Below are 24,440 nucleotides of genomic sequence, written 5' to 3'. Positions count from 1 at the left end.
CTCTGGCACCTAGCTGAGGAACACCCCTGGAGATGCCGATGTGGGCCCCTGTACGTTTGTGCTTCACGTGCAAGTGGAGTGTTCTATAGAAGCATGATGTGACCTAGACATGCTTGGATTTTCAGGGAGCAGACTGATCGTTTCATCTGCCACCAGATAAAACTTCCAGAGAACGCTTGCTGTGTTTGTCTGCCACCACAGGAGAAGCAGTTGGCAGGCCAGGGGTTAATTCTCACTGCTCTGTGCAAGAAGCTGGGTCTGATCACAGTCTGCTGTCATGAAGTTAAGTGGCCTCTGGCTTTCCAGGATGGAACAGGTTTCTTCTACATATTATAATTCTGACTGATTGAAGGCTGCTTAAAGTGGTTGAAATATGGCAAAAAATTACAGCACTTGTCCTCAGGCTCTTGCAGGAGAGCCAGTGTTTTGTGCTCCTCATTCTCCCTACCTCCCCTTGTGCTCTCGTGCTTTCCCAAGGTTTATTATTCCTGTAGATCTGCAGGGAAGCTGGGCATTTGCCGATGGGGAGATGCTATGTTCGTGGCCACCTGAGCACCCGTGTGTGGGTTCTGCTGTGGGAGCGAGGCGAGTGCCTGATCCCACACCGCTGTGGGCTGCCCCGGCTGCTGCATCGCCTCTGTCCGGCTTGTGGGGACAGGATTGATCCTCTGCTGAGCACAGAGGCGAGGGGAAGAACAAAGCAGTTGTGTTTGTCCATTTGGTGAAGAAAATGTAAGCGTTGTGCCATCTGTTCTGCAACGGCGTGAAACCCAATGTGAGCTCTTTGGAAAAGGCAGAAAATATGTTCAGAATCTGGGGAAAAGATGGATGTGAAAATAAGATGCTGAAAATTGATAGGAGCCTGGATAACTCCAGAACAGACCAAAAATAACAAAACAAAAAGTAAAAAACAAGAGAAAGAAAACTGCCTTAAAAGGGGAGGTCCGATGCAACACTCATCAGACTTTCTCCCGTTTCTCCCCCATCTCCTTTCACGTGTTTGTTCACTTTTTCACTTCGATCCTACTCAGGAGAGCAGATTGCTATTTAATGGTTCAGAAGTGCTGTGATATGGCAGGAGCCCACAGTGCTGTACCCGTTTGTGCCGGTGAGGTGGCCTCGTCCCTTCTGTCCGGAGAGAAAAGCCGGGGGGCTTGGGGTGAGGCCTCAGCCCCGGCCATGGCCTCGGGCCTGGCCTCCTCCTGCTGGCTGCCAGGAGGCCCCGCTGGGATCCAGGGCACAGCTGTGTGTCATTTTTCAACAGCCAGGAAGGAGAATTGCAGACTCTGTGAAAAATGATAAAATCTGGAAAACTTTTTAAAACGACTTTTATAGCTTGCTGAAATTCCTGCTTCCCCAGAGTTCAGAGGAGTCCCACGAAACTCTTAATTGCGTTAAGCTCCTCGTTGCAGCGCAGCGACCGGCCCGGGCTGGTGGCAGCGCCGGAGGTGAGCAGAGGAGGCTCCGAGGCAGCGCTGGGAGAGAGGATTCTTTCGAGGGACACACTCATCGCAGCAGAGTAGCGAAGGGGCAGAGCACGGAACGGCGTATCCCTCGAGGCTCCTGCTTTGTAAGCTGAGAACCGCGGCGAGGTCGGAAGCGATTCCAGTGCTGAGAGCTGCTGGGAGCGCGAGGTTTTGCTGGTGGGGAGAGGAAGGGTGTCTCGTGGTTCATGCTCTGATTTTGGCTTTCAGGAGATCTGGGGAGAGCTTCTCATCTCTGCCACAGGGTTCCCGAGCAAGTCACCCAGTTTTCCTGCCTCCTGTTTCCTCACTGAGGGAGTGGGGATTGCTTTCCTCCTGCACGGTGCCGTGAGGCTCCGTGGGGTTCGCCGTTTCCATAGAGATGAGGAACCTAAATAGAATTTCAGACCTGTTGAAGGAGAGCTATGAAACCTGATGGTGCGACCAAAAGAACAGCTTGGCTTTGGCTGTGTTGCGTGGGGCAGCTACAACAGGTTGTAAAACTGTCACAGTAGGTGTAAGTACTGTGAAAGCAGGGTCAGTTGGAACATGGGCTTGTAAAAACAAAAACCGTACCAATATAAACTCAACCTGTAAATATGAAGTAATATCACTAGTTTTAAAAAAATAAACTCTGGGAGATTTTCTCTTTAGGATCATCTGGGCATTTTAATTTGACAAAATCTTTTGGTCTGGCAGGAGTCCAAGACCAAGAAGACCAGACCTGCTTCTGTTCTTTCTAGGGCACCCTGGAGTTTCTGAGGCTTCTCACTGTTTGTATTAAAGACCTTTAATTTGCTATAAGATGTCAGCTGGGGGATGAAAAATATGGACTTACTCCGTGTTTTGTTTTAGGGAGAGGGAGGCAGGGGAAATCATGTTTTAATTTAATTGATAGGCTCTTACTCTTTGTGAAGAAATGAAGAGACAACTTTTGGGTATTCCTTAATGCACCATGAATTTTTTTCCTCTCTTTCTCATTCATATTAGGAAAATATATTTCACATCTTCAGTCTCTCTGCTGAAATAAGAGTGATTTTTGAGGTTCTGATCATTCCCATTTAACTTCTATAGGAACATTTTGGTTTGGTTGCATTTGCGGGCATCCTGAATCCAGTGTTTTCAATGCAGCCATGCCACTGACTTGTATAACAGAATAACAATGCCATCTGTCTTGTCTTTTTTTATCCCATCTTCAAACATCCTTTAAAAAAAAAGAAAAGTGCTAGTTTACTTTGACTGTAGAGGGAGAGGAAATGTTCATTGAACTTGTAGCAATAGTCATCCATCTCTCACGTGAGTTGGCAGGAGCTAATTTAGGACTTTGTAAGATGTGTGGGTTAGTTAAATGCTTCTGCCAAAGCATTTTAGTTTTTTTATTTATTTATTTTTGCTAGTGTTAGCTTCCATTTGACAGTTTCCTATGCATTCATTCCCTGATCTTCCTGAATTGTGTATCTTGGGCTCCTGATGGTGCTCTCTCTAACCTAGATCATGTAGTTAGCGGCTAATTAAGTGGAAAAGTCAGGGTGTCGTGGACCTCCTTTGTAGTTTTTCCAGAAATATTGGAAGTTGTCATCCGTGAACCTCAGTGGCTCAGATCGCATGCCACATCTTGACTTGCCTGCGGTGTGTTCATCCATCTGCCTCTGCTGCTGATGCGCTGGCTGGAGCCTCTTTGCCCTGCACTCGGGCTGTGTCGCTGTCCTGGGTGGGCGCGTGTCACCAGTGGGATCCTCAGCCGCGTTCTGGGTGTCCTCAGGAGACACAGGGCAGCAATGTTGTGCCCCTGCTGGGTACTTGTTGTTCCTCTAGGCAGGACTTAGAGGGATGATTGCAGCAACTGACTGGTTTGAGTGGTGGAGCTGATACAGATCTGGTAATTTCATTTGTAAACTGACATTTTTTTGCATTTGTAAGAGGAGATAACTGGTTTTCTTACCCCTGTATTTCCTTTGTTCCACATTCCTGGCTCATAATCCTTGTAACTTCATTTGGACAATCGACTCTGAGAAGTTTGTTAGCATTGTTGGCTCAAGAGCTACAAATGTTTTTCTCTCTCTGCCTAGTAGCCTAAATTAATAATGTCTGTTTAATTATAAAGTAATCTCATGAGATTTACAGGCAACTTTAAATAACAAAGCCACATTGTTTTATAGATGATGTGCAAAATATGGAAACCACCTCTTCAAGAACTCCCCTACTATCTATCTTGTGTTGTAATAGTATTGTCCAAATAAACAGGCCATGTGTAAACTCACCAGAATGCGGTGGCCCTAAGCCAGCTCTACTGGTGTGAATAGACTAGTCTACTGACACATGGTAAATAATCTGATTTCTAGTATTACTGAAAGGTTTGCTGACTGATTTATGCTTCTTTTTTTACATTTGTTTTCCATACCCTGTTATTTTCAGGGAGTGCATCCTCTACAGGCTCCATTTGACTTGGTGTATGTTGTGTTCAGCTCCTGACTATCTAGTTGCTGGTTGCTGCAAAGAGGTTGGAGCTTCATTTCTGTTTTTTTGAGGAAATCAGCCACTCTTAACTTTTTTCCAAAGAATATAGGTGGTTTTCATTTTCTAAAATAAAATAATATTTACAGCCTACCTTCTGTGTCAACACCTACGGATTTCTCATGTTTCTCCAGTTATCTAGCTGGGCTTGGATCCTGTAGAGTTTTGTCTGTACAGGTGAATATTTTAAGTTCTGCTGTGGAGCATGAAGTTTGATGAAAAGCTTATGGTTACTGGAGCCATAGTTTAAGGAACAGGCAGAGGCAATATTCTTCAGTTCAGATAGTAATGAAATGTTATATTAGGTGCTGGAGCCTTGGAGGGAGAGGGGGAGAAAAGTATCATGAAAAGCACAGCAAATAATGTGAAAAACTGGAGGTGATCAAGATCGGATCGTGGGAATGGCTGTAGGGCACTGGACCAGATGTCAAAGTCCTTGCGTTGTCTCCAGAACCGCTCAGTGGTGAGCGATTATCTCTGGTGTCTTGGCATCAGTACCCTTCTGGGCTTTAGTTACTGGCAGATGTGCCCTGCTTCCACAGCTGAAATGTGTGTTGTACTGGGCAGGGCCCCCAGTGCCTGTCAGGCTTACTGGTTTTTGGACCCAAGATCTCTTGTGCAGCCCTTCTTAAAAGCTGGCTTTACGTTTTTATTTGCGTTCGTTCCCCTGGCTCTGAAGCAGTTTTGAGACAGTAGCTAGACTGTTTCATCTCCAAGTTTTGTCAGTATGAAGTCCTGTAACCTCTTTATTGTAGTTTTTATTCTATAACCTCTTCATTTGATCTTTCAGCTTGAGACAGATCTCTCAGTGCAACTTTAGACGGGGAGAGTTCCTACATAGGGGCCTCCTCCAGGTTCTCAAGGTGAGCATGTTTTGAAGAAGCTCACTTAATTTTGCTGTTACAGTACTGTCTCTGAGTGCTCCTTTACACCTTGATAATCTGTTGGACTTAGATTCCCTGATGAGTTTTCAGCTCCTGATCTATTTCAGAAAGGTTTTTTTGATTAGTTTTTATGCTTTTTGCAAGTTATTCCTTGGACTCTTTTTTTGGCTTGCCTTTATTGTGTTTTTACATTTAATCTGCCAGTCTGAGTGTTTCAATTTTCCTAATTTGGACTGTTTCATTTTTTATTATTATTTTATTTTATTATTTTGGAAAGATGCCTGTATTCTTCGAATAACCCTCCCTCTCCTTGCTGTTTAGCAGTGCTGACTTTCATTTGCTCTTTCTGAACTCTTTTGATGGCTGTGTACGTTTGCTCTGGGCCTTCACTGTCTTTAAATAGTTCAGTGCTACCTGCAATGAGGTTTTCTTTTAGGTGCCCATTCAATTCTTTAACAAGCTTCTTTATTCTTACATAGTTATCCTTTTCGGAAGCAAGCACCGCAGTAGAAATATTACAGGTTTTGCTGCTCTTGCCACGACATTGAACACAAGCACGTTGTGCTCAGCGCTACAGAGTGTTTGTCAACCCCAGCAGTAATAGTTCAACCACTCTGCTCACACAGTCGGAGGCTGCATCCCCTTTGCAGCCTGGGTCTTAGAGCTTCATGAAGCAGTCATTAATGATGCCCAGTATCCATGGGAGTAGTGGACATCTCCCATTGCTGCGTGCTTCGTGCCCTTGTAGCCCTTCTGTTCTCCCTCAGTGTAGCTCAGTTGATATTGCTGTCCCAATCAAGCAGTTGGTAGTATTACCCTATACAGTTGTTTTCCTATTTATATCTAGAATCATTCTGGATTAAATTCCTGTATTCTTTTTTGATATGGTTAATGTGAGTTAATTCTAGACTCTCTTCTTCACTGGCAGACTGATGTTCCTGTGTGCTTCCTATCCTGCTGTTAGTGTCCCCAGACTTTTCATTGAGTGTCTGATATGTACTTATATCAGCACACATCAACATTTACCCTTCTGCACCTTCCTCTCCTTTTACTTAAAATACTCTTCACAGCATTTTCAGTATGCAATACAGTGATGATATGGGAGAAGCTGTTCTCTCCTGTACAGACTTTATCCATTCCAAGGTTTCTCCCCAGTGCTTGGTGAATCCAAGCTCTGTTTCCATACCCCCTAAACCCAAACCTTATTTTCTCAGCTGTGCACTGCCTGTCTGACTTGTCCTTTCAAGGGGGTGGACATGGTTAGAACAGTGCCACAACAAAACTCCCGGTTTCAGCTTGCAAATTGACATGCAGAACATCCGTCCTAATGCCCCCAGTGACCATGAGCACCAGCTCCTCCCAGTGCTTCCTCAGAGACCCTTTGCATGCTGTGGGATTTGCCACCTTTGGTCTAGGCATACGGATCACCACATGGATCCATTGCAGTAAGGAATGGTGGTTGTTTATATGAGAGTGCAAATAACCCTGCCCCTCCACGGGACTTCTACCTGCACTTATTTCACTTGCAGCAGCAAGGAGGCAGCTTCAGGCTGTCTCTGGGTGGTCTGTCTGGCATCCGTTTTTGTGGCTGGCCCATGAAGTCAGGGATGGAGAGCCTCCAGCTTCCTTCCAGCTACAGCCAAGTTCCCACTGTCCCAAAACTGCCCTCTGTCTCACTGGCTCAGGACGAAGCAGGGCTTTGGGAAAGGCTGGGCTCCCTTTGCTCGAGCAAGGGGCTCTTTGAAGAGGCCCAGCTCGTGCTCGTGATTTTGTTTCACCAAGGACATAGACCACCAGCTACGGCTGAGTTATCTGAGCCCGGTTTGCTCTCAGCTGATGCCCTTTATTTCTTCTGCAGGAGTCTGCTAAAATGTATTTATTATCGTTCAGCACCTAAATCTTCCTTAATCTCTAGGTACTAATGCAATGTAAAGAATAAAAAATATTAATATAAAGATTCTTAGGGATAAGCTTTTGAGGTAATTTTTTTCTTAAGCTACGTGAGGTTGTTTGTAACATTTCAGCCCAAAATTTCCATTGGGGCTTCTTTTTTTTTGTTTCTTTCCTAATATGTCCAAGTTTTTCTCCATCAGCAATTCTTATTCTCTCTATGCTTTCAAACGCCAGAGAGTTATCATATGCCTCCTTTCCTCTGTCATATAGACAAATAGTGCACATTAGTTTTTTGATTTAATCCTTCTTAATAAGCCCGTTCCTCCAGGGATTAATTATTTTAGTTTCTGTACTGATTCTTGCACTTTGTTGACATCTTGTACTGGAAGCCTAGAACTGAGCACAGGATAAAATTGAAAGCTCATCTCTCATTAGGTTTCAAGCTCTCATTTGGATAACTGCTTTTCAGGTTTGTCCCTCCCATACAGGGGAAGAGCAGGAAGGTTAAAATAAGCCTGGCAGTGGGATGTGGAAAGGAAAACAAGTGCCAGATATAGTAAGCTTCTGGAGCTTTTGTTTCCCCTCGGCCTTACAGGCATAAAATTTAAGTAAAACTTGTGTTTAGCAGAGCATGGCTCTGTTTTTCTGAGCCGTGGGTAACTGCGCAGACCACCCCTGGACCTATCTGTGGCCTGGTTTGGGTTCGGAGAGGGGTGGAACGGGGCCAGGGCCTCTTGCCTGGGTGAGGTTTTGCACCTGGGGGTCTGGCTCCCACTGGAGGTGCTGGTGCCAGAATCTGGGGACCCGGCAGCCCGGATTCTGTCACGGTTCCCATCTTCATAGGACTGCCTTTTGGGGTGAGGATCCTGAACCCGCTCGCTGTGTGGCCACACGGGCACTGGGCTGCTGAGGGACACGGGGAGAGCTCGGCGGAGGAGCAGGCCGCGGTGGCCCAGGCCCCGGGCGGCTGGCGCTGCGCTGGAGTTTGCTCTCTGCAGCACCGGTACTCCTTTGGAATATGAAATGTTGCTGCAGTGCCATCTTCTCGAGGGAAGATTCGGGATTTCTATTACTTGTAAAGAAATATAGTAGCTTTGAATTATTTTAAATGCTAAGTTTCTACAGTCTCTACTCAGATTAATTTAGTATATTAAAAAAAAGAAAAAAAGTTTAATTTAGTAACCCCTTTTCCTCCAGTGTTTGGTCTGCATCCTTTTATCTTATTTACCATAGCAAAGCCCCAGACTCTGTTTCCTACCCATGTATGGATCTGGTCCAGTCCTGCTGCATTCGAGAGGAAGGCTGCTTTTGGGAGGCTGCAGTGAGGCTCTGGTGAAAGTCTTTGGCCTGTCTTACACAGAAGGTCAGACTCAACTGCTTTAATATTTATGAATTCATTTATGAATCCTGGCCTTGAGATTTATGAATGTGACACCCGTTGACTTCAGTGGGTGGTGATTTGTGCCTTAAGCAAATATATTTTTGAAAAGAAACTTGTGTAGCAACCACCCCAGTTTGTGAGAATTTGAGCTGAAGAGCTCTCCAGTCGGACTGGTTTTGTTTTCTTGCAGAATGTCAATTCATTTTTATTGCTGAGGGTAGAACTCAGCTATGCGTTTTGTCAGTGACCTCAGAAATGCTTTATTTCAAATGGTTCCTTGTGTTAAAATGGGAAAGTTAATCCTTTTGGATCTCGCTGTTAGCAAATTCATGGACTTGATATTCATGCTTTTCCTCCCTGAAAGATTAAAATTGAGAAACTCTCTTGCAGAGAACTGCAATTACTATTCCCTGCTTGCAACAACAGCAATCAAGTTTACAGTCCCCTGAGTCGGCACGATCTGCTGCATTTATCATTTTCGTTCTTAACGGCCATTTAATAACTCACCTCTTTCCCGTTTGGAATTACACAGACCTGCGGACCTCAGACCTAGAGACTTCCCAAAACGTTCTCGCTTGAGCATTCTTTTAGCTAAAAAACCATGCTGGGCTCAGTTTTAAAAGCTACCGGGTTGTAAGAGGTCTGGCAGCTTAACTCTGGAGATGAGGCTCCTGCTGGTGGTCCCGGAGGCACCTGAAAGGTGGGAGCAGACCTGCCAAAGGAGCGATGCTGCACAGCATCAGGGACGTCTGCCGTGAATCTGCCTCCTCCAAGTCTCTGCTACACTTCTGCAGGCTGCATTCTGTGTTTGGTACAGATAACTCTGCAGAAAGCCGTGGTTTCGTGTATGTTAACGTAACCTTTTGAAAACGCAGCATCTCTCTCTTGAACTCCCAGGATTTTAGGGTGAACAGCTGCCAGCGCAGGGGGAGCAGGCGGCGGGGGACAGAGGCAGGAGGCTCACCGAAGGGAGCCGTGCTCGGGGCACCTGCTGCTGCCCAGAGGTGGGCACTGAGTGGCCCAGGTGAGAACCGGGTGCTGTTCTCGTAGAGGCAGGGTGTAGGGAAGCAATGGTTTCAGCGCTGGCCAGCGGTTAAAGCGAGGCACTGTGGCTGGAACGCTTGTGTCTGTCCTGAGATGTGCTGGTATTGCTTTAGTCGTGTCTGTTTTCTTCACAGTTCAGTGAGAATGAGAGGCACAGTCTGTCTCACTGTTTTGTCTCTCCGAAAACCACAAAAACCGCTCTTAAAAACACAGAATGAGTTATTCCATATAAATGCACGGTTTGGGCCCAGATTCTCATCTGCTGTAAACTAACGCGGCTGTGTTAACTCGGGTTATATCGGCTGCAGATCTGTCCCACTGCTGTTGTTAATCACACCTGCAGCTGTGTAGTGGCTCGGCTGGGCTCTGTGGACAAAACTTTATTTTCGGTAGCGGTGGAAGCATATAGACACATGAATGGATGGGTTTTCTTTCTCCCTTGTGCTGCAAGGACCGTCAGAAAGCAGACTGTCATGAAAGCACCCGTAGTATGAATAGCTCTTGTGTGCTGCTTTTCATTAGGAGATCCCAAAGTGCATTAAAAATGTGACCTTAACCCTGCTCTGCAGAGGATAAATAGGGTCACTAAGAAACATCCAGCTTTCCTATGGTTACCCAGCAGGCTCTGCCTGTCTGTCTATCAATCTATCTATGTAATTCGTATTTGTATACATAACTATTCCCCTACCTTCTTAATTGTGTTGAGAAAGTGTAGAAAATAAAGCAACTTAATTGCAAAATGGAAAAAAGCTGAAAGATACTAATTTTAGACTGACAGTAATAAAAAATACATGTCAAAAAAAGAATCTTTTTCCCTTTCCCCACCCAGCCTGGGCCTGAATAAATAGGACAGTAACAGGATATAGCACAGTAAGAGGCAACATCTTCCAAATGTTTGATGCAATTCCTTCGGTGCCTCCATTCTGTTTAGAGAAAGGTGGATTTGCTTGTGCAGTGCTTCAAGAGTTCAAGACGTACTCAAAGCATCAAATGCAAATCTGACATAAGAAGCTCTTTTTCCATTGTTATCTATATGAATGAAGACAAATGGAAATAAAATGCCAGGCATGTCTGTTCCCGAATCAGTGTACTTTATGATTGAAAATAAATACATTGCAGGACTGAAAGCGTTGAGAAATCCCACGTGGGCTGGAAGGAGCTTGCAAGGTCTGTGTTATGTCCTTGGTTATACCCCAGACTTCCTGGGTGATCTCGCTCCAGTCATCTGGGCTCTTTATGCATCAGGTCTGTGGTAATGTAATTGAACTTAATAATGTTTCCATACCTGACTTCAGCGCTGGGAGGACGTGTCTGTTGCTGTTTGGAAAAAGCATGTTCTTGTGGCTCTAAGGCCTGGAGAAGGATATAAATAAAAATAGCATATGCAGTTTGCTTTCTCATTCTCTGCCGAAAGCGTCATGTTAGTGCCCATTTAGTCAAATGTGTAGCAGTCAAGTATATGTAGGGTACAAGCACATTGATAAAGAAGTAGAATAAGACCTTGTCTGATTTGCTGTCCTGCAGATGTAAATATTTTTCTCTTTCGAGTTACCTGCAGAATATTTTTTGGCAACTGTACAGTGACGTACGAATCTCCCGTCTCCGCGTCTCTGTGAACTGATTGCTGGGAGGGTCCCGTACTGCAAATTCCCCTCTGGAGGCTTTGCTGACATCAGAGTGCAGGCTCCTAACCCAAGCTCTGAGCTTAAATATCAGGTAGTCTGAACTCGGTATAAGGAGAATAAGTCCAGGACTGTATTTAGGATATGGTCATGCACAGGTACATCATGTGGCCAGTTACCTTTTCCAGAATCAAATACCCCCCCAAAAAAACCAGAACTTTCTCTATTTACAGAAATAGTGTTTCCAAGAGTCTGTGCAACACTCTATGTTATGGATTTAACCAAGCAGACACTTAGAATTTTTTAAATTTATTTATTATTAATTTCAGATTTGCTCACATTTAATTTTAGCTTTCTGTCTGTATCATGTGCTTGGAGATTGGGAAGTAAATCTGCCTTTATATGGCAATGAGAAACTTTGTAAAGCAGTACTAATGAGGAAGAAAATGAACATTAATTAAACTTGCGGTTACAGGATGGGCTGAAGCTCTGGAGTTGTGCAGCAGCAGCTAGATGGGTTGCTTCGTTACAGCCTAGAACAGGGAGCAGCGATGGGAACGAGGAGACAATTAAGTTGCTCACCAAGTGCAGAACCAGTGAGACATTTAATTAGCCACAGGAGCTAATGCTCGAAAACTTGGAGTTTTCTGCAGAGTCTAAATATGCCAGGCGGTTTTTCTGTCGAGTTAGGCTAAAAGAATGCCTTCAGAAACGCGAGAGGGGCTGAGGAGGCTGGAGAAGAGACCTCCTTCACCGCTGAGCTCTGCAGTGCGGGGCAAGCTGGCGAGGAAATCCCGGTGGTCCCACCACGGTGGTGGGGTCTGGCATCGGCAGCGGGTCCCAGGTGGGGGTGATGACCTGATGGCAGCGTCCTGTAAAGCCGAGTGGTAGAGAAGGGTCTGTGCAGTCATTGCATTTACACGTATCCATAGGTCCTAGGGGTCCTCGTGAGCCTGGCAGGTCTTCGGGGTGGCTCAGGAGCTCTGTTACCCCACAGGAGATTGGTGATCAATGATCACCTAAACCCCCGCCCTCTGTGTTGGGATGGACTCATTTGTGCCGTATCAATATAACTCTTGTCGTAATTAGACAGGACAGGCACTCTCTGCATTCCTTATGAATTTTTTCCTGTGGCTTTCACTTCTAAAGAACTGCCTTGCTAACCTTAGCTGAGGTTTTGATTCTCTGAACTGCAGTTTCCTTTTGATTAAGTGTCTTCTGCTCTAGTCTTCAGTGCATATTAATGAATACTAAGCAGTGCTTGACTCGAGTAATTTGCAGCTGGGATCTGAAAACTCTTGGAAGGAAGGCCTGGGGATGTCCTGCTTTGGGAAATAACGGGGTATTCTAGTTTTTTTGCTACAGTTTGGTGCATTCCAAAGGCAAATCCATTTGCAATTAATTTGTATCTTTATAAGTCGCAGGATGCAGTCACAGCTGCCATCATTATTTAGCAATATTCCCATACTCACTTTAGTTTCTATTTGAAAGTCCCAGAAGAGGAGGGGAGGAGGTAACAGCTCACTCAGCATCTCTGCCAGACCTGCGGGTACTTCCCAGGGCGGATGCTGGTTCCCCACCTAGTTCCGAGTTACGCAGCAGGCGTGCGGCTGCCGGAGGGGCCGAGGGGAGGTGCTGCTCCTGTACCCAGAGCTCCTGGGGTGGGCGGTGAGCATGGCAGCAGAGGGCTCTGGCCCTAGCGCTTACTGTTAAGGTTCATGAAAGCAGCCACAGGTAATTTGTTCAGAGCTGGAGGAAACTGATAATTGAGAGCCTGAATTCTGCTTTCGCGTTCCCTGGAGTCCAGAGATAGCACCAGAAATTTTTCAGGTCTTTCTGGTGTAACCCGTGTCAAAAGAAAGGCACCAATTTGCTCAGAAGTAACAGCATTTCTAATTCAGTCATCCAGAGCTATTCTCCAGCAAACTGCAGCAACTTTAATGCACTCTGTTGTCATCACAAAGTTGGGACAGGTTGGGTAAAGGGCACGGGCAAACTCATGCTGCCGGAGCCATGCCCCTCCACTGCCCGACTGGCTGCCCGAAGCCCTGGTGTTGAGTTCGTGCCTAAAAGCAATCTCCATTTCCTGGTGGCTTTTTTTGGGGTGTTCTGAGAGATATCAGGAGAAAAAGCATTAGGCAATCATCTTGAGCCTTTCAAATTCAAAGCACTTGGCAAAAAAAAAAAAAACAACAAATCAGCCCTTGTAATTATCTCGTAAGACTGTTGTTGTGCGGGTTCAGAGGTGGAGAAATGGAAGTAAAGAAGTTAAATGTCCTGCTTGAAGCAGCAAGGAAATGTGTGGCGGAGACATTCAGGAGCCCCACGTATTTCTTAATGAATCATTTATAACTGTGGGTATATTATTAGGTGGATGGCTTGAACTGTGGATTGCTGTAGGAACTCTAAGTGAATGTTCTTCTCAAAATCTTAAACAAAACCATATTTTCTTTATTTCAATTCAGGACACGAAAATATGCTGGCTAAATGAAAGACTGTGTGGAATATATATCTCTACATAAATAAATAATTCTTTTACAATACAAACACGCTAACTTTTTTCTAATACTTCTGACCAAAAATAATGGATGTGTTTCTCAGGATTAAAGGAAAAGAGAAATTCTTCATATAAGGGATGAAGTCCAAGATGAAAACGAAGGGTGTGTGGGGGAAGTATTCATCCGTGTTTAAAGGTTAAATTTCTTTCTTTCTGCACTACAACAGGATTAAGGAGGCTGCTGTCATGGGGACGTACAGAGTGGTGTTGGGTCTACCCAAGAAGCAGAGTATGAAATAAGAGTGCCTGATGGATGGGCAGCTCTTCGGCAGTATTCAGTGCCACAGGAATCTCTCTGCATGCAGAAGGGCCAACACCAGACACAACCAGCTGCACGGAGTGTCAGCATTTGGCCACTGGTTTTATGTCTTGGGCACCACCCTTCAAATTCTCCTTTGTTGAGGCTTGTAGCCTGTCCCAGGGTGTTGCCTTCATCTCCTCAGGGAGCAGTCTTCAGTCTCAAGAGATTTTTATTTATTTTTTTTCCAAAAGCCCGCCATGCGCTGGAAGCTAGATTTCAATTATAAAAGTTGTTCACCTCCAATCAGTAATGGAACTGATCAGACAGAAGTTGCCTCTCTGTTAATTTTCTTGGAAGGTTTAAATTTCTCCAAACTCTCACCGGTACACCCTGCTGCGTACACAGTGGCAGCAGTGTTTCCCCCAGTTCGGTCCATATTTTTAACAACGCATGAACAATTAAGAGCCAGCATTAGCTGCTAAGTTAATAGTAGGTTTAATAAGTCCAGGAATACATACGTATGCAATGATACAGCTTACTTGCCAAAAGCTAAATCACATTTTTTTCATTGGCAGTCAGGCTCCCTGTGTGTTTCTCCTGGGCGTCTGTATGGCATGCGCATCGTACTGCGTGCAGCTGAGTATGCAAATGCTGCTTTCTTCTCCATCTCTGGTTTTGCATTTCTCATAAAACGACATTAAAATTGCCGGATGTAATATCCAATATCCAGAAGAAATGTGTGTGTACAATTAATATATATGTATTAAAAGGAGAGTAATTCTGGAATAAAACATCAGTTCTGAATTTTTCATGTACTTCTTTTTACAGTAAAATGTCAGTCGCTGTCTCTCTAGGTTCAGCACTTACTCGCTTGGTTGTCTTGGCTTCCTTGAGCTGCTGAGCCTGTCTCACCTTTTTTGTGTCTGATGTAGAATCTAAATTAGATAAGAAGAAACAGGACAAGATTTCAAATTCAGTTTCCTCTCTATACAGGCGGGATGGCATCAGTTTAAATTGCTTCGATATAATTTTGCTTCTTTAATCCTTCCTCTTCAATCTGTTTTTGTATACATTATATATATGAAATCTGGGACTGGAAATCTTGCTTAATGTAAGTTAAGACATGACAAATGAACCTGACATTTTTCCAAGGAGGAAACCAAAGAACATACTGTATTTATAGCAGTAGAAATGTAGTTTGCTGCTTGTAGAAGAAAAATATGGTTTGTATGAGAACTTTAATGCTGGGGTATGAGAAGAGTGTTTAGATGATACTTGTTTCAAGTGAGGCTGCTGGGTTCAAAGCAGCCAAACTGCCTCTCCTGGAAGCTTGAGGTCGGGCTTCTCCCAGCAGAGGATGTGGGCTCCAAGAAGAAATGTGTCGCTGGTGAGAGCTTCTCGTGGGCACAGCCCCTAAGTCCAGTAGCTTAGGTGTCAGTGGACAGAGTGGGAAAAAGTGTGATGAAGAAGGATCTGAAGGTTGGATTTCAGGCGTCTCTCCTTAATACTCTAAACAGTTTCTTCCACTATTAAGATTCCAGTCTTCATAGTAAGACTTTCTGTTTACACAATAAGTGTTCGTCAGTTTAAGTTCTCAAACACAGATGTGTAAATACATGCAGGAAAATTGATTGAAGCCAACCATCTCTGCCAGCTGCCTGCTGGCTGTGGTCACCTTCCCCACTGGGACAAGACAGCCAGCAGCAGACAACTGCAGGGCATCCAGGTTGTTTCACCTGCATGAAAATGGTAAAAAGACTTTTAAAAAATGTTCAGTCTTTATGCTGGTTTCCCTGCTGTGTTAAGCAGCAGTGAAAACTGTGAGAATTGTTCGGATGATGTCCCTTTGAGGTGCTCTGTAGCAGTGCAGATTTCTCAGTTTTTCATACCTGGGTGTCTGTTCCAGTCTGGATAAGTTTTTCTCTCTTGGCAGTGCACAGCTGACACCTTTTTTAAAACTAGTTTGTGGCTAATTCTTGAAAGAAGTTTTTTTTGTCAGTGCAACCCGTTGTATCAAGGGGAAGATAATCACAAAGCTTATTTGCCTGCACGCAAGCTGTAGTTCTTTTCTGCTTTGCTTATGAACAGAAAGGCTGACTCTGTGCTTTTTGGCTGTAGAACTGCCCATAAGGACCAGCTCTGAACCGATCCTTTATTTAGCAGAGATAGTAAGCACTGGAGCGTTCCGTGGCTGACAGATAGCCAAGGTCATATTAACTTTCATTGTAGCTGGTTTCTAATTGAGATGGTATTTCCTAGACAGATTCTTAGACCTGTGCTTTGCTCATTTGGTTCGAGGAGAAATCCCTTTGGTTCAGGGTTTTACCTTTTGTCCTTTCTTGTCAAGTTGGGGAAATGATGCTTCATTTTGCTCTAATAAAGAATTCACCTGATTTCCTCTCTGCATCCTAATTGCTCTCTAGAGAGCACTAATGTGTGCTTAAGCATATTGTAACTGTTTACTCACAGTGTCTGCTGTATGTGCAGTAACACAAAATGTTCGATCTCTGCCTTGTTGCTGCAGGCTGGCATGATTCGCACGGACAAGGATGAGTTTTTCATTGAACCTCTGGAGAAGGGGGCCCACGAGGAGGAGGAGGGAGGAGGCAGAACACACGTGGTCTATCGCAGAGCAGCTGCCAAGAAGCAACTTGCTATTGAGAACGCAGATACCCTGTATAAAGGTAAGGCAGAGGTGTTAATACCAGCTGATGGATAAAGTGACGCTAAAGGCAGGTAGCCAACGTGATCTGCTGTCTCTGGTTTTTCTGTCCTTGAAATATGGAAATGTGTTCTTCTGCCTCTGTGGATGAAAAGGCAGGGAAGGAGTTGAACACTTCACCTGACATAAACAAGTGTTGCAGCAGTCAGAACCATCTCCTGGATGATGGAGCTGTGTATGCTCTGAGGAATTCCTTGGCTCTAGGGACAGCGTGAAGTCATGTGTCCCAGCCGAGTCCCCGTGTCAGAGCAGAGGAAGAGGATGGTGGATGGGGCAGCAGTGCATGGGTGTTGAACCTCAGAAAGGTTGATATGGTTCACAATGTCACTCTTTTCACTGGGCTGAATTTAATCCTAACAGGGAAATAGTGGTATCTTCACATAACATAACATAAGCATGAACATAAACTTTCTTGATTTATTTGTGCTTCCAAGTGTGGAATTTAACATCACATGTATGAGGACAGTGATGGAATAACAGGAGCTAAACATAATCACCCTTGCTTTGTAGTATTTTCTGTTTCTACTCGGATGTGGTTCCTTTTTTTGCTGAATAAATAAGGGATGCAAGCTTGGTAAGTGGATGTTTTGACAGCTGACTTTAACACTGAGATTAATTGGGTCATTTGACTGGAAGCAAAAAAAACAACTTGGCTCCAAATTTGTGTACGAAACTGCAGTTATTTGCCACTCATACCCTAGCATTGTCTTATTGCAGTATGTTTTCAAGTATTCTGCGGTGCGTTAGATTTTCCTTTGTAGAAATATGCCCATGATCCCTCTCTCTCTAATATGCCACCTTACATTTTCAAAAGGTAAATGGGGTAACCTGCTCTAAAAATCCTACCATCACTTCTACATGCAGTAATCCCCTGAAACCACTTGGAGGAACAGACAGCCACAGAGATCAGGCAGTGACATTAGCACCAAGTTAACAAATTTCTCAACATCCAATTTAGAATGGGGATGAAAAAGGAAGCAAGCAATGGTATTCATTTGGCTTTTTTCCACTTTGGCCACCAAAATGACTCGTGAATATCGTGACTGATGCCGTGCTGTGTTGGGCTCTTCTGGTTGCCTTTGTGCTCGTTCTGGACCAGAGCTGGGGGAGGCAGGGGTCTGAGTGCCGCCATCCCAGAATCACATGGTGAAAGTTGCTCTGTTAGTGTATGTTTATAAAATTATTGCAATGTTGGAAAATATCATCCAGTCACCATGTTTCCTTTTAAACAAAAGACTTGATTTTGTTCACACCTTATGGCAGTATTTTTGTTTTTGGATGATAAATATTCCTCAGGAGTAGGAGTCTGGTACACAGCAAAGCATAAATTGCAGATCAGCTCCAGTTATTGGCATGCGGTACCTGCTGGAGGAAGGCTCTGACAGCAGGATCCGCAAACCTCTGTGAAGCGCAGCGCCATGCTGTGTAGCTGCTCGTGGACGGCCAGGTGTGACCGATGGCGAAGCGGCGTACGCTGCGGTGCGGTGCGTGATGCCAGCAGCCTTCTGCCCCCCGTCTCCTCGGGGCCTGCAAGCTGTGCGCTTGCATAAGGACTCAGGTTTGCAGGCTCTGGTGCAAAGGCACAAAACAGTAATAGCTATCAGCCAGCACTGTGGAATTACAAAGCAAAAATGAGGTTGAACTGTAGGCCAGGCTGAGTCGTAGCACTGACCTTGTCTGGAACAGCAGGTGTCTGTGCCAGGTAGGAATTGTTGTAATTTTTCATATCTCAAATCTTAAAACAAGGAAAAAAATGCAGAGAGTAATCTTCCCTTCTATCTGTCCTTTCTTGATTTGTAAAATTGATTAAAGATTAGTTTTTATTTTGGAAAAACAAAACAAAACCACAAAATACCATATATATATATATATATATATAGTATTTTTTTTCCCATGGAATTTTCTTTGCCTTTAACAAACAAGTGAACAACCACTCCGAAACTGGGCTGTTCTTCTATACTTTTTATTAAACCTGGCTTCTCACTCTTGATTTGCTCTGGGCAATAGTCTTGGAAAGGACATGTTTTCAACAAAAAAAAAATTGTAATTTTATTTTATAAGTTGTCTTTTTCCAGAATGTGTCTAGTTTTGGTTAACAAGCGTCAAAATACTTAGTGATGGGGTGTTGATAAGCATGATGTGCTGCGTGTTTCCATAACACTCCAAATTAATCAATGGTCTTTTTTAGGATATACTTAAGGCACTTTCAGCACGCTGTATCTATTTAATAAAAAAGAAAGGGAGAGAGAGGGAGAGAACATTTAACCAAGAGCACTCCCCCTCTTCCATTATCCCTGGAGACACTGGCATTGTTGCCAAGTCCCATAAATTTACATATGATGAATTGTAACATTTGGACTATTTTTAAAGTCCAGCCTCCAGGAATCATACAAATATGTGATGACTTTTTGTGATGACTTTTTTTTTCCACTAGGTGAGCTTCTGGATCTTTTAACTGTTGATAAAAACTTTGTGGTTTCTGACTGTAAATATTTTAAAGCAATGAATAATACAGACTGTATAGTGTTCCATAATTTTGAAGATAACATCCTCCGAAATCACATGATAAATTAATTTAATCCAGTGATTTGGGAGGGGGGGTCATGAGTCATGATTTGTGAATGTTTGGGTTTGGAAAGATAGATAGGAATTCCTTGTAAATATTCCTATCTCTGCATTCTTCCCCCAGAAAAGGGACAAGCTGTTCTCACCCCAGCGAGGCAGGAGGTGAAGGAACCGAAAACCCCATGGACTGGGAGCTGGGTGGGTCATTCGTCGTGCCAAGGATGTGGGGTTTGTCCCTACCACTGTGGTCGTGGCAGTGGTCGCACCAGGCCTCGTGCATGGCAGGGGCTTTGCAATTCACACCCCCAGTGCACGGGCCCATGAGGTGCACCTGACAGCAATGTTTTTCTACCATTTTCCATGCACTGTTATTTGTCTGTTATAGGGAGGGAAATTGAGATTTTGTTCTTTCTTCAAACAAACAAAGAAACAACAGAAAATCACAGAAGAACAAAACTCACCACCTCCTAACCCCTGCGGAGATCAGGGTGTGCATCTTTTATGGCGGCTCGGCCGGCGTGCTGGCTTTTAGGGAGTGGAATGTGCTGGGAGAGTAGGGGTGTGAAACAAGTGGCGGAGTCTGATTCTGGACAACATCAGGATTGCTTTTGCATTTATGTAAAATGCTATTAGGATATTGGAAAAGGTAAATATTTGTTTTGGCAGCCTGAGTCATCGCGTTTTGACTGGTGTAGGATTATCTGGTTTTGGTGAGAATCACAGAGTAAAGGGAGCAGCACTTCTACCTCTTTTGCCCCTTAAACACAATTTGTTAATGTGCTGGAGAACTGTAGGCACCATATTTTAGGCAAGTAATGTGGAGAGGAGTAGTACTATAAAAGTCAACATGAGCTCATTACAATTCACTCAGTTGGGCTAATTGTTTTGGAAAGAAATATTTTCATATGTTCACTGATGTATGGCAGGTATGGTGGGAATAAACCCTATTTTTTCTGACAACTATGTTTTTACTACTTGCATGTATATAATAATTTATATTCCTCTAGATAGAAATAAGCAGTAAGTTGAAAATATTTTAGTATTTCCAGCTGAATTCCTTCTTACATAGATGAGAAATGTTTCTTGACAGCAGTAAAACTTCCTACACAATAGAATTAAAATTAAATAGGCAAGCTTGAGGAGTGTGTTTTTTTCTTGAAACTTCTATTTTTTTATTTTTCTCAAATGTTCTTTAGACATTAAGTGAAGAGAAGGTAAGTATTTAATGGTTATGATGAGGTCTAGAAAAACAACTCGATTGTTTTTGTCTCTAAAGGCAGTCTGAGTATCAGGCTTGTAAACTCTGTATCGCATATCCCTAGCTAAATTACTGTGTCTGTTATGTTGATCAGCTGGGAGGAAAAGATTATACTAAAACTTCCTTAAGGTTTGCATTCTCTCTCCAAATCATTGTCTAAATACACTCCTCTGAGTTTTATTGTATTGCTTGACTGATGAGAAGCAGAACTCAGCTGTAGTTGACAGTTTTATTTACTGTGCAGCTGAAAGATGACCTTAGCAAAGAACAGTTTATTACTGAAGAAGAGAGCAAGGTAACTCTCCAAATGCACTTGAACCAGGCAGATTGGTCTTTCTGTAGCTGCTAACTGGAATCCCTTGGAAGGGCCAAGCCCAACCTGCCACAAGTCCCACCGGGAACATGCTGGGGCTGACAGGCTGGGCGGGCTCACGGCCTCTTCTGGAGAGTGGCAGCCCCTTCCCACAGCAGTACTTGGGTTTGTGGCAGGTCAGGTCTTCACAGGGGTGGTGGCCTGGTGCTGAAAGATGTGATCGTTTTGTGTGACACTGTGATGTACTTCGTGGGGCATGTATTTTTTAACATCTACTATTGTTTCCTTCTTTAAGTCACGGGTGGCCAACGTCCCCGTGGCCGTAAACATGCACCAGTCAGGTAAAAGGAAGGAAATAAGTTACAGCTTCTACCCAGTGGAGGCAACCAGCTCCTTTCTGAACAGATAGCTGAACCTCGTCAGAGCAAAGCGTCTCCTCAGTCCACTTGGTGCCACCTCATGCCTCTCCGTGGCCTAAAAGAGCTAAAGCCTTTCTCTTCCTCATGCTGGTGGGACCTTACGGAGTCCTGAGGGGTCAGGGCCCAGCTCAGCAGGAGAGAAAGCCATGTCCATTTAAGCTGAAGTAACCAAACACTGAAAGTTGTTGGGAAAGTGATAAAGTAAAGTGATAAAGTAAAAATTTGATGAAGTTGTAACAACTCAGCTGCCAGAGCTTTACAGGTTTTAAAGATGATGTTTCAGAGGAAGACTCCTCCATCATAGTCCATCAAGCTGTCAGTGCCATTGATTTACTAATGTATTTAAATTACTTTTTTAGAAACCAATGTGAATCTGTTGCACATTTTTTTCTGGATTGCCTGAAACGACATTCAGATTGGCTGCAGGCTGGCTGGGTGCCATTCTAATTTACAGAAACTTTTCTGGTTACCTCTGCAGAGGAACGGTTCCTTCAGAAAACCAAAGTTTCTCCAGATTCAATCAATATTTCGTCTCAGTTTGTATTCCTGCTGATTAATTACTGTTCCCTTATTTTGCAGTCAGTAAGGCACTGAGGACAGTATTTTTTTGTCTCCTTCTACATCATCCATGCATGATAAATACATCTGTCTTTCTCCTGTCTTGGGTTTTCTCTGAATTTCACATTGCAGATTCACGGGGCTTTTCTGGGAAGGGAAAGATTGGAAATTCAGTTGTGATTCAACTCTTGAATAAGAAGCAAGGTTATGCATTTATGAAAAGCAAGTCTCCAGAGAGTTATTAGGCCATTGGCTGTCACCCTTCCTAACCAGAGATGGAGCTGATGAAGCAGTTCTTTGCCAGCATGGGCAAATAAGAATTTTGTAGTAATTTTTATGTGAAACTTTTGAGCAAATCTAAAGATTTCTATTTTCATAAGAGTGCAATAAATCATCTGGGATGATTAGTTGAATGCTAATGAACAATACGCTTATATATGCTTGCTGTGAAATATAAGGAATGTGGCATACAGGAACATAACGGCATTGCGTTAAGACTCTTGGTTTCTGCATTTTTCCCCCCGTTCCCATTAGGCAGTTTGAGATCCACATGGTCAAACAGACTTCAGTAGTGTTAGCATGTGTACCTTAGACTAAATGTTTTGTGTTTTTTTTTTCCTGAATGGACATGGTTTCCTGTGTCGGTTTTGAGGCATGATGAGGCAAGTTCACAGATTCACAGATTTCTCTAGGTTGGAAGAGACCTCAAGATCATCGAGTCCAACCTCCGACCTAACACTAAGTACTCCACTAAACCATATCCCTAAGCTCTACATCTAAACGTCTTTTAAAGACCTCCAGGGATGGTGACTCCACCACCTCCCTGGGCAGCCCGTTCCAATGCTTAATAACCCTTTCGGTAAAGAAGTACTTCCTAACATCCAACCTAAAACTCCCCTGTCGCAACTTTAGCCCATTCCCCCTCGTCCTGTCACTAGGCACGTGGGAGAATAGACCAACCCCCACCTCTCTACAGCCTCCTTTCAGGTAACTGTAGAGAGCGATGAGGTCGCCCCTGAGCCTCCTCTTCTCCAGGCTGAACAAGCCCAGCTCCCTCAGCCGCTCCTCGTAAGACTTGTTCTCCAGACCCCTCACCAGCTTGGTCGCCCTTCTCTGGACTCGCTCGAGCACGTCCATGTCCTTCCTGTAGCGACGGGCCCAAAACTGAACACAGTACTCGAGGTGCGGCCTCACCAGAGCCGAGTACAGGGGCACAATCACTTCCCTCGACCTGCTGGCCACACTGCTTCTTATACAGGCCAGGATGCCGTTGGCCTTCTTGGCCACCTGAGCACACTGCTGGCTCATATTCAGCCGACTATCCACCAATACTCCCAGGTCCTTCTCGGCCAGGCAGCTTTCCAGCCACTCATCTCCCAGCCTGTAGCTCTGCTTGGGGTTGTTGCAGCCCAGGTGCAGGACCCGGCACTTGGCCTTGTTGAACTTCATGCAGTTGACCTCAGCCCATCGCTCCAGCCTATCCAGATCCTCCTGCAGAGCCTTCCTGCCCTCGAGCAGATCGACACACGCACTTAGCTTGGTGTCGTCTGCAAACTTACTGAGGGTGCACTGGACGCCCTCATCCAGATCATCAATAAAGACATTAAAGAGGACCGGCCCCAGTACCGAGCCCTGGGGGACTCCACTAGTGACCGGCCTCCAACCAGATTTGACTCCATTCACCACAACTCTCTGGGCCCGGCCATCCAGCCAGTTTCTAACCCAGCGAAGCGTACGCCAGTCCAAGCCCCGAGCAGCCAGTTTCTCGAGGAGAATGTTGTGGGGAACGGTGTCAAAAGCCTTACTGAGGTCAAGGTAGACCACGTCCACAGCCTTTCCCTCATCCACCAAGCGCGTCACTTGGTCATAGAAGGAGATCAGGTTCGTCAAGCAGGACCTGCCTTTCATAAACCCATGCTGACCAAGGGCTTTCCACTTCTATTCAGTTATGCGTGAGCTAAAGGTGATCAACTTAATTATTTGTGCTTATTTAAATATCAGCAGCTTGCTCGGATTGTTAGCTAATTAAAAAATACTATTCACTTCATTCTTAACTGACGGGTTCATTTCAGCTTCTCTACTAAATTGAAACAATGTGATAGGGCTCTCTACGTGATTGTTGTAAACAGCTTACAGCTGGAGTTGAATATTACCAAATGTACTGAATGTTGCTAAATATAACAAAATGATAATAGGGCCAATCCTGGTCAGTAAAACAACAGTTCTCATACACATAGTCCTACAAAATATTTGTGAGCAGCTCTGTTGAAAGCATGGGGAAAGTGCTCATTTTATTTTTCACATTTTTCTGTTAATTAATTCAGCACTAGGGGTGTGTGAAGCTGAGCTTGGCTAATCACTTGTTTATATTTATACAAGTCAAAACTTGTTTGTTTATAGATACACTTTATAACAGATTTCATTAATGTTTGTTTTTATTCTTCGTTATAACATCCATTGATCTCACAAGACTTAATGACTTGAGCCTCACAACCTCATGGGAGGAAAGAGAGAACAAAATATTTGCCTTTTGGACGAGAGTAATGTAAACCTTGTTTTTACTGAAAGCTGATATTGTTTTTTGCTGGTAATAGCCCACTGTAAGACCAGGGTTCATAGGAGCAGCAGTTCGTAAGTCAAAGCTTGCCTGCAGAGCCTGTGCAAGTGCTTGCATGTGTGAGTGTGTGCAGCCGCCCACAGGCATGTGTGGAGTTGTTGCTTATGAAAATGTATGTGCACACCCACATGCTTTTTGCAATTTCTCATTTATTGGTGAGTTCTTCCATGAAGTGGCATCCTTTGGGGGATTGTTTATTTACAAGCTGTGTTCATGTTGTCCAACCTGCTGAGAAAGACGGAGGATGGCAATAATCCAGCAGGTTCTGATGTGTCTGCCAGGCACAAAGGGGGGAGAAACTTGTTCACAGGAAGACCTTAATATTCTGTCCTGACAACTGAAAACGTTCTGCAACCCATATCTCTGTTTGGGAAATGGATTCTGAAACT

General features: G+C 44.2%; 1 protein-coding gene across 7 annotated transcripts in view; it reads left to right on the top strand.

The window, feature by feature from the left end:
* Nucleotides 1–24,440, top strand: part of ADAMTS2 (ADAM metallopeptidase with thrombospondin type 1 motif 2) — a 245,481-nt gene that overhangs the window by 112,417 nt on the left and 108,624 nt on the right. For all 7 annotated transcript variants that reach the window (XM_083798406.1, XM_083798405.1, XM_083798411.1 and 4 more), the window contains one exon: nt 16,124–16,283. In XM_083798406.1, the coding sequence (XP_083654532.1) occupies nt 16,124–16,283 (160 nt within the window). The remainder of the gene's footprint in view (nt 1–16,123; nt 16,284–24,440) is intronic.

This window comes from Anser anser (assembly GCF_964211835.1).
Source record: "Anser anser genome assembly, chromosome: 14".
Taxonomy (NCBI): Eukaryota; Metazoa; Chordata; class Aves; order Anseriformes; family Anatidae; genus Anser; species Anser anser.
Note: the sequence above shows the minus strand (reverse complement) of the source record. Positions and strands in the feature narration are given on the sequence as shown.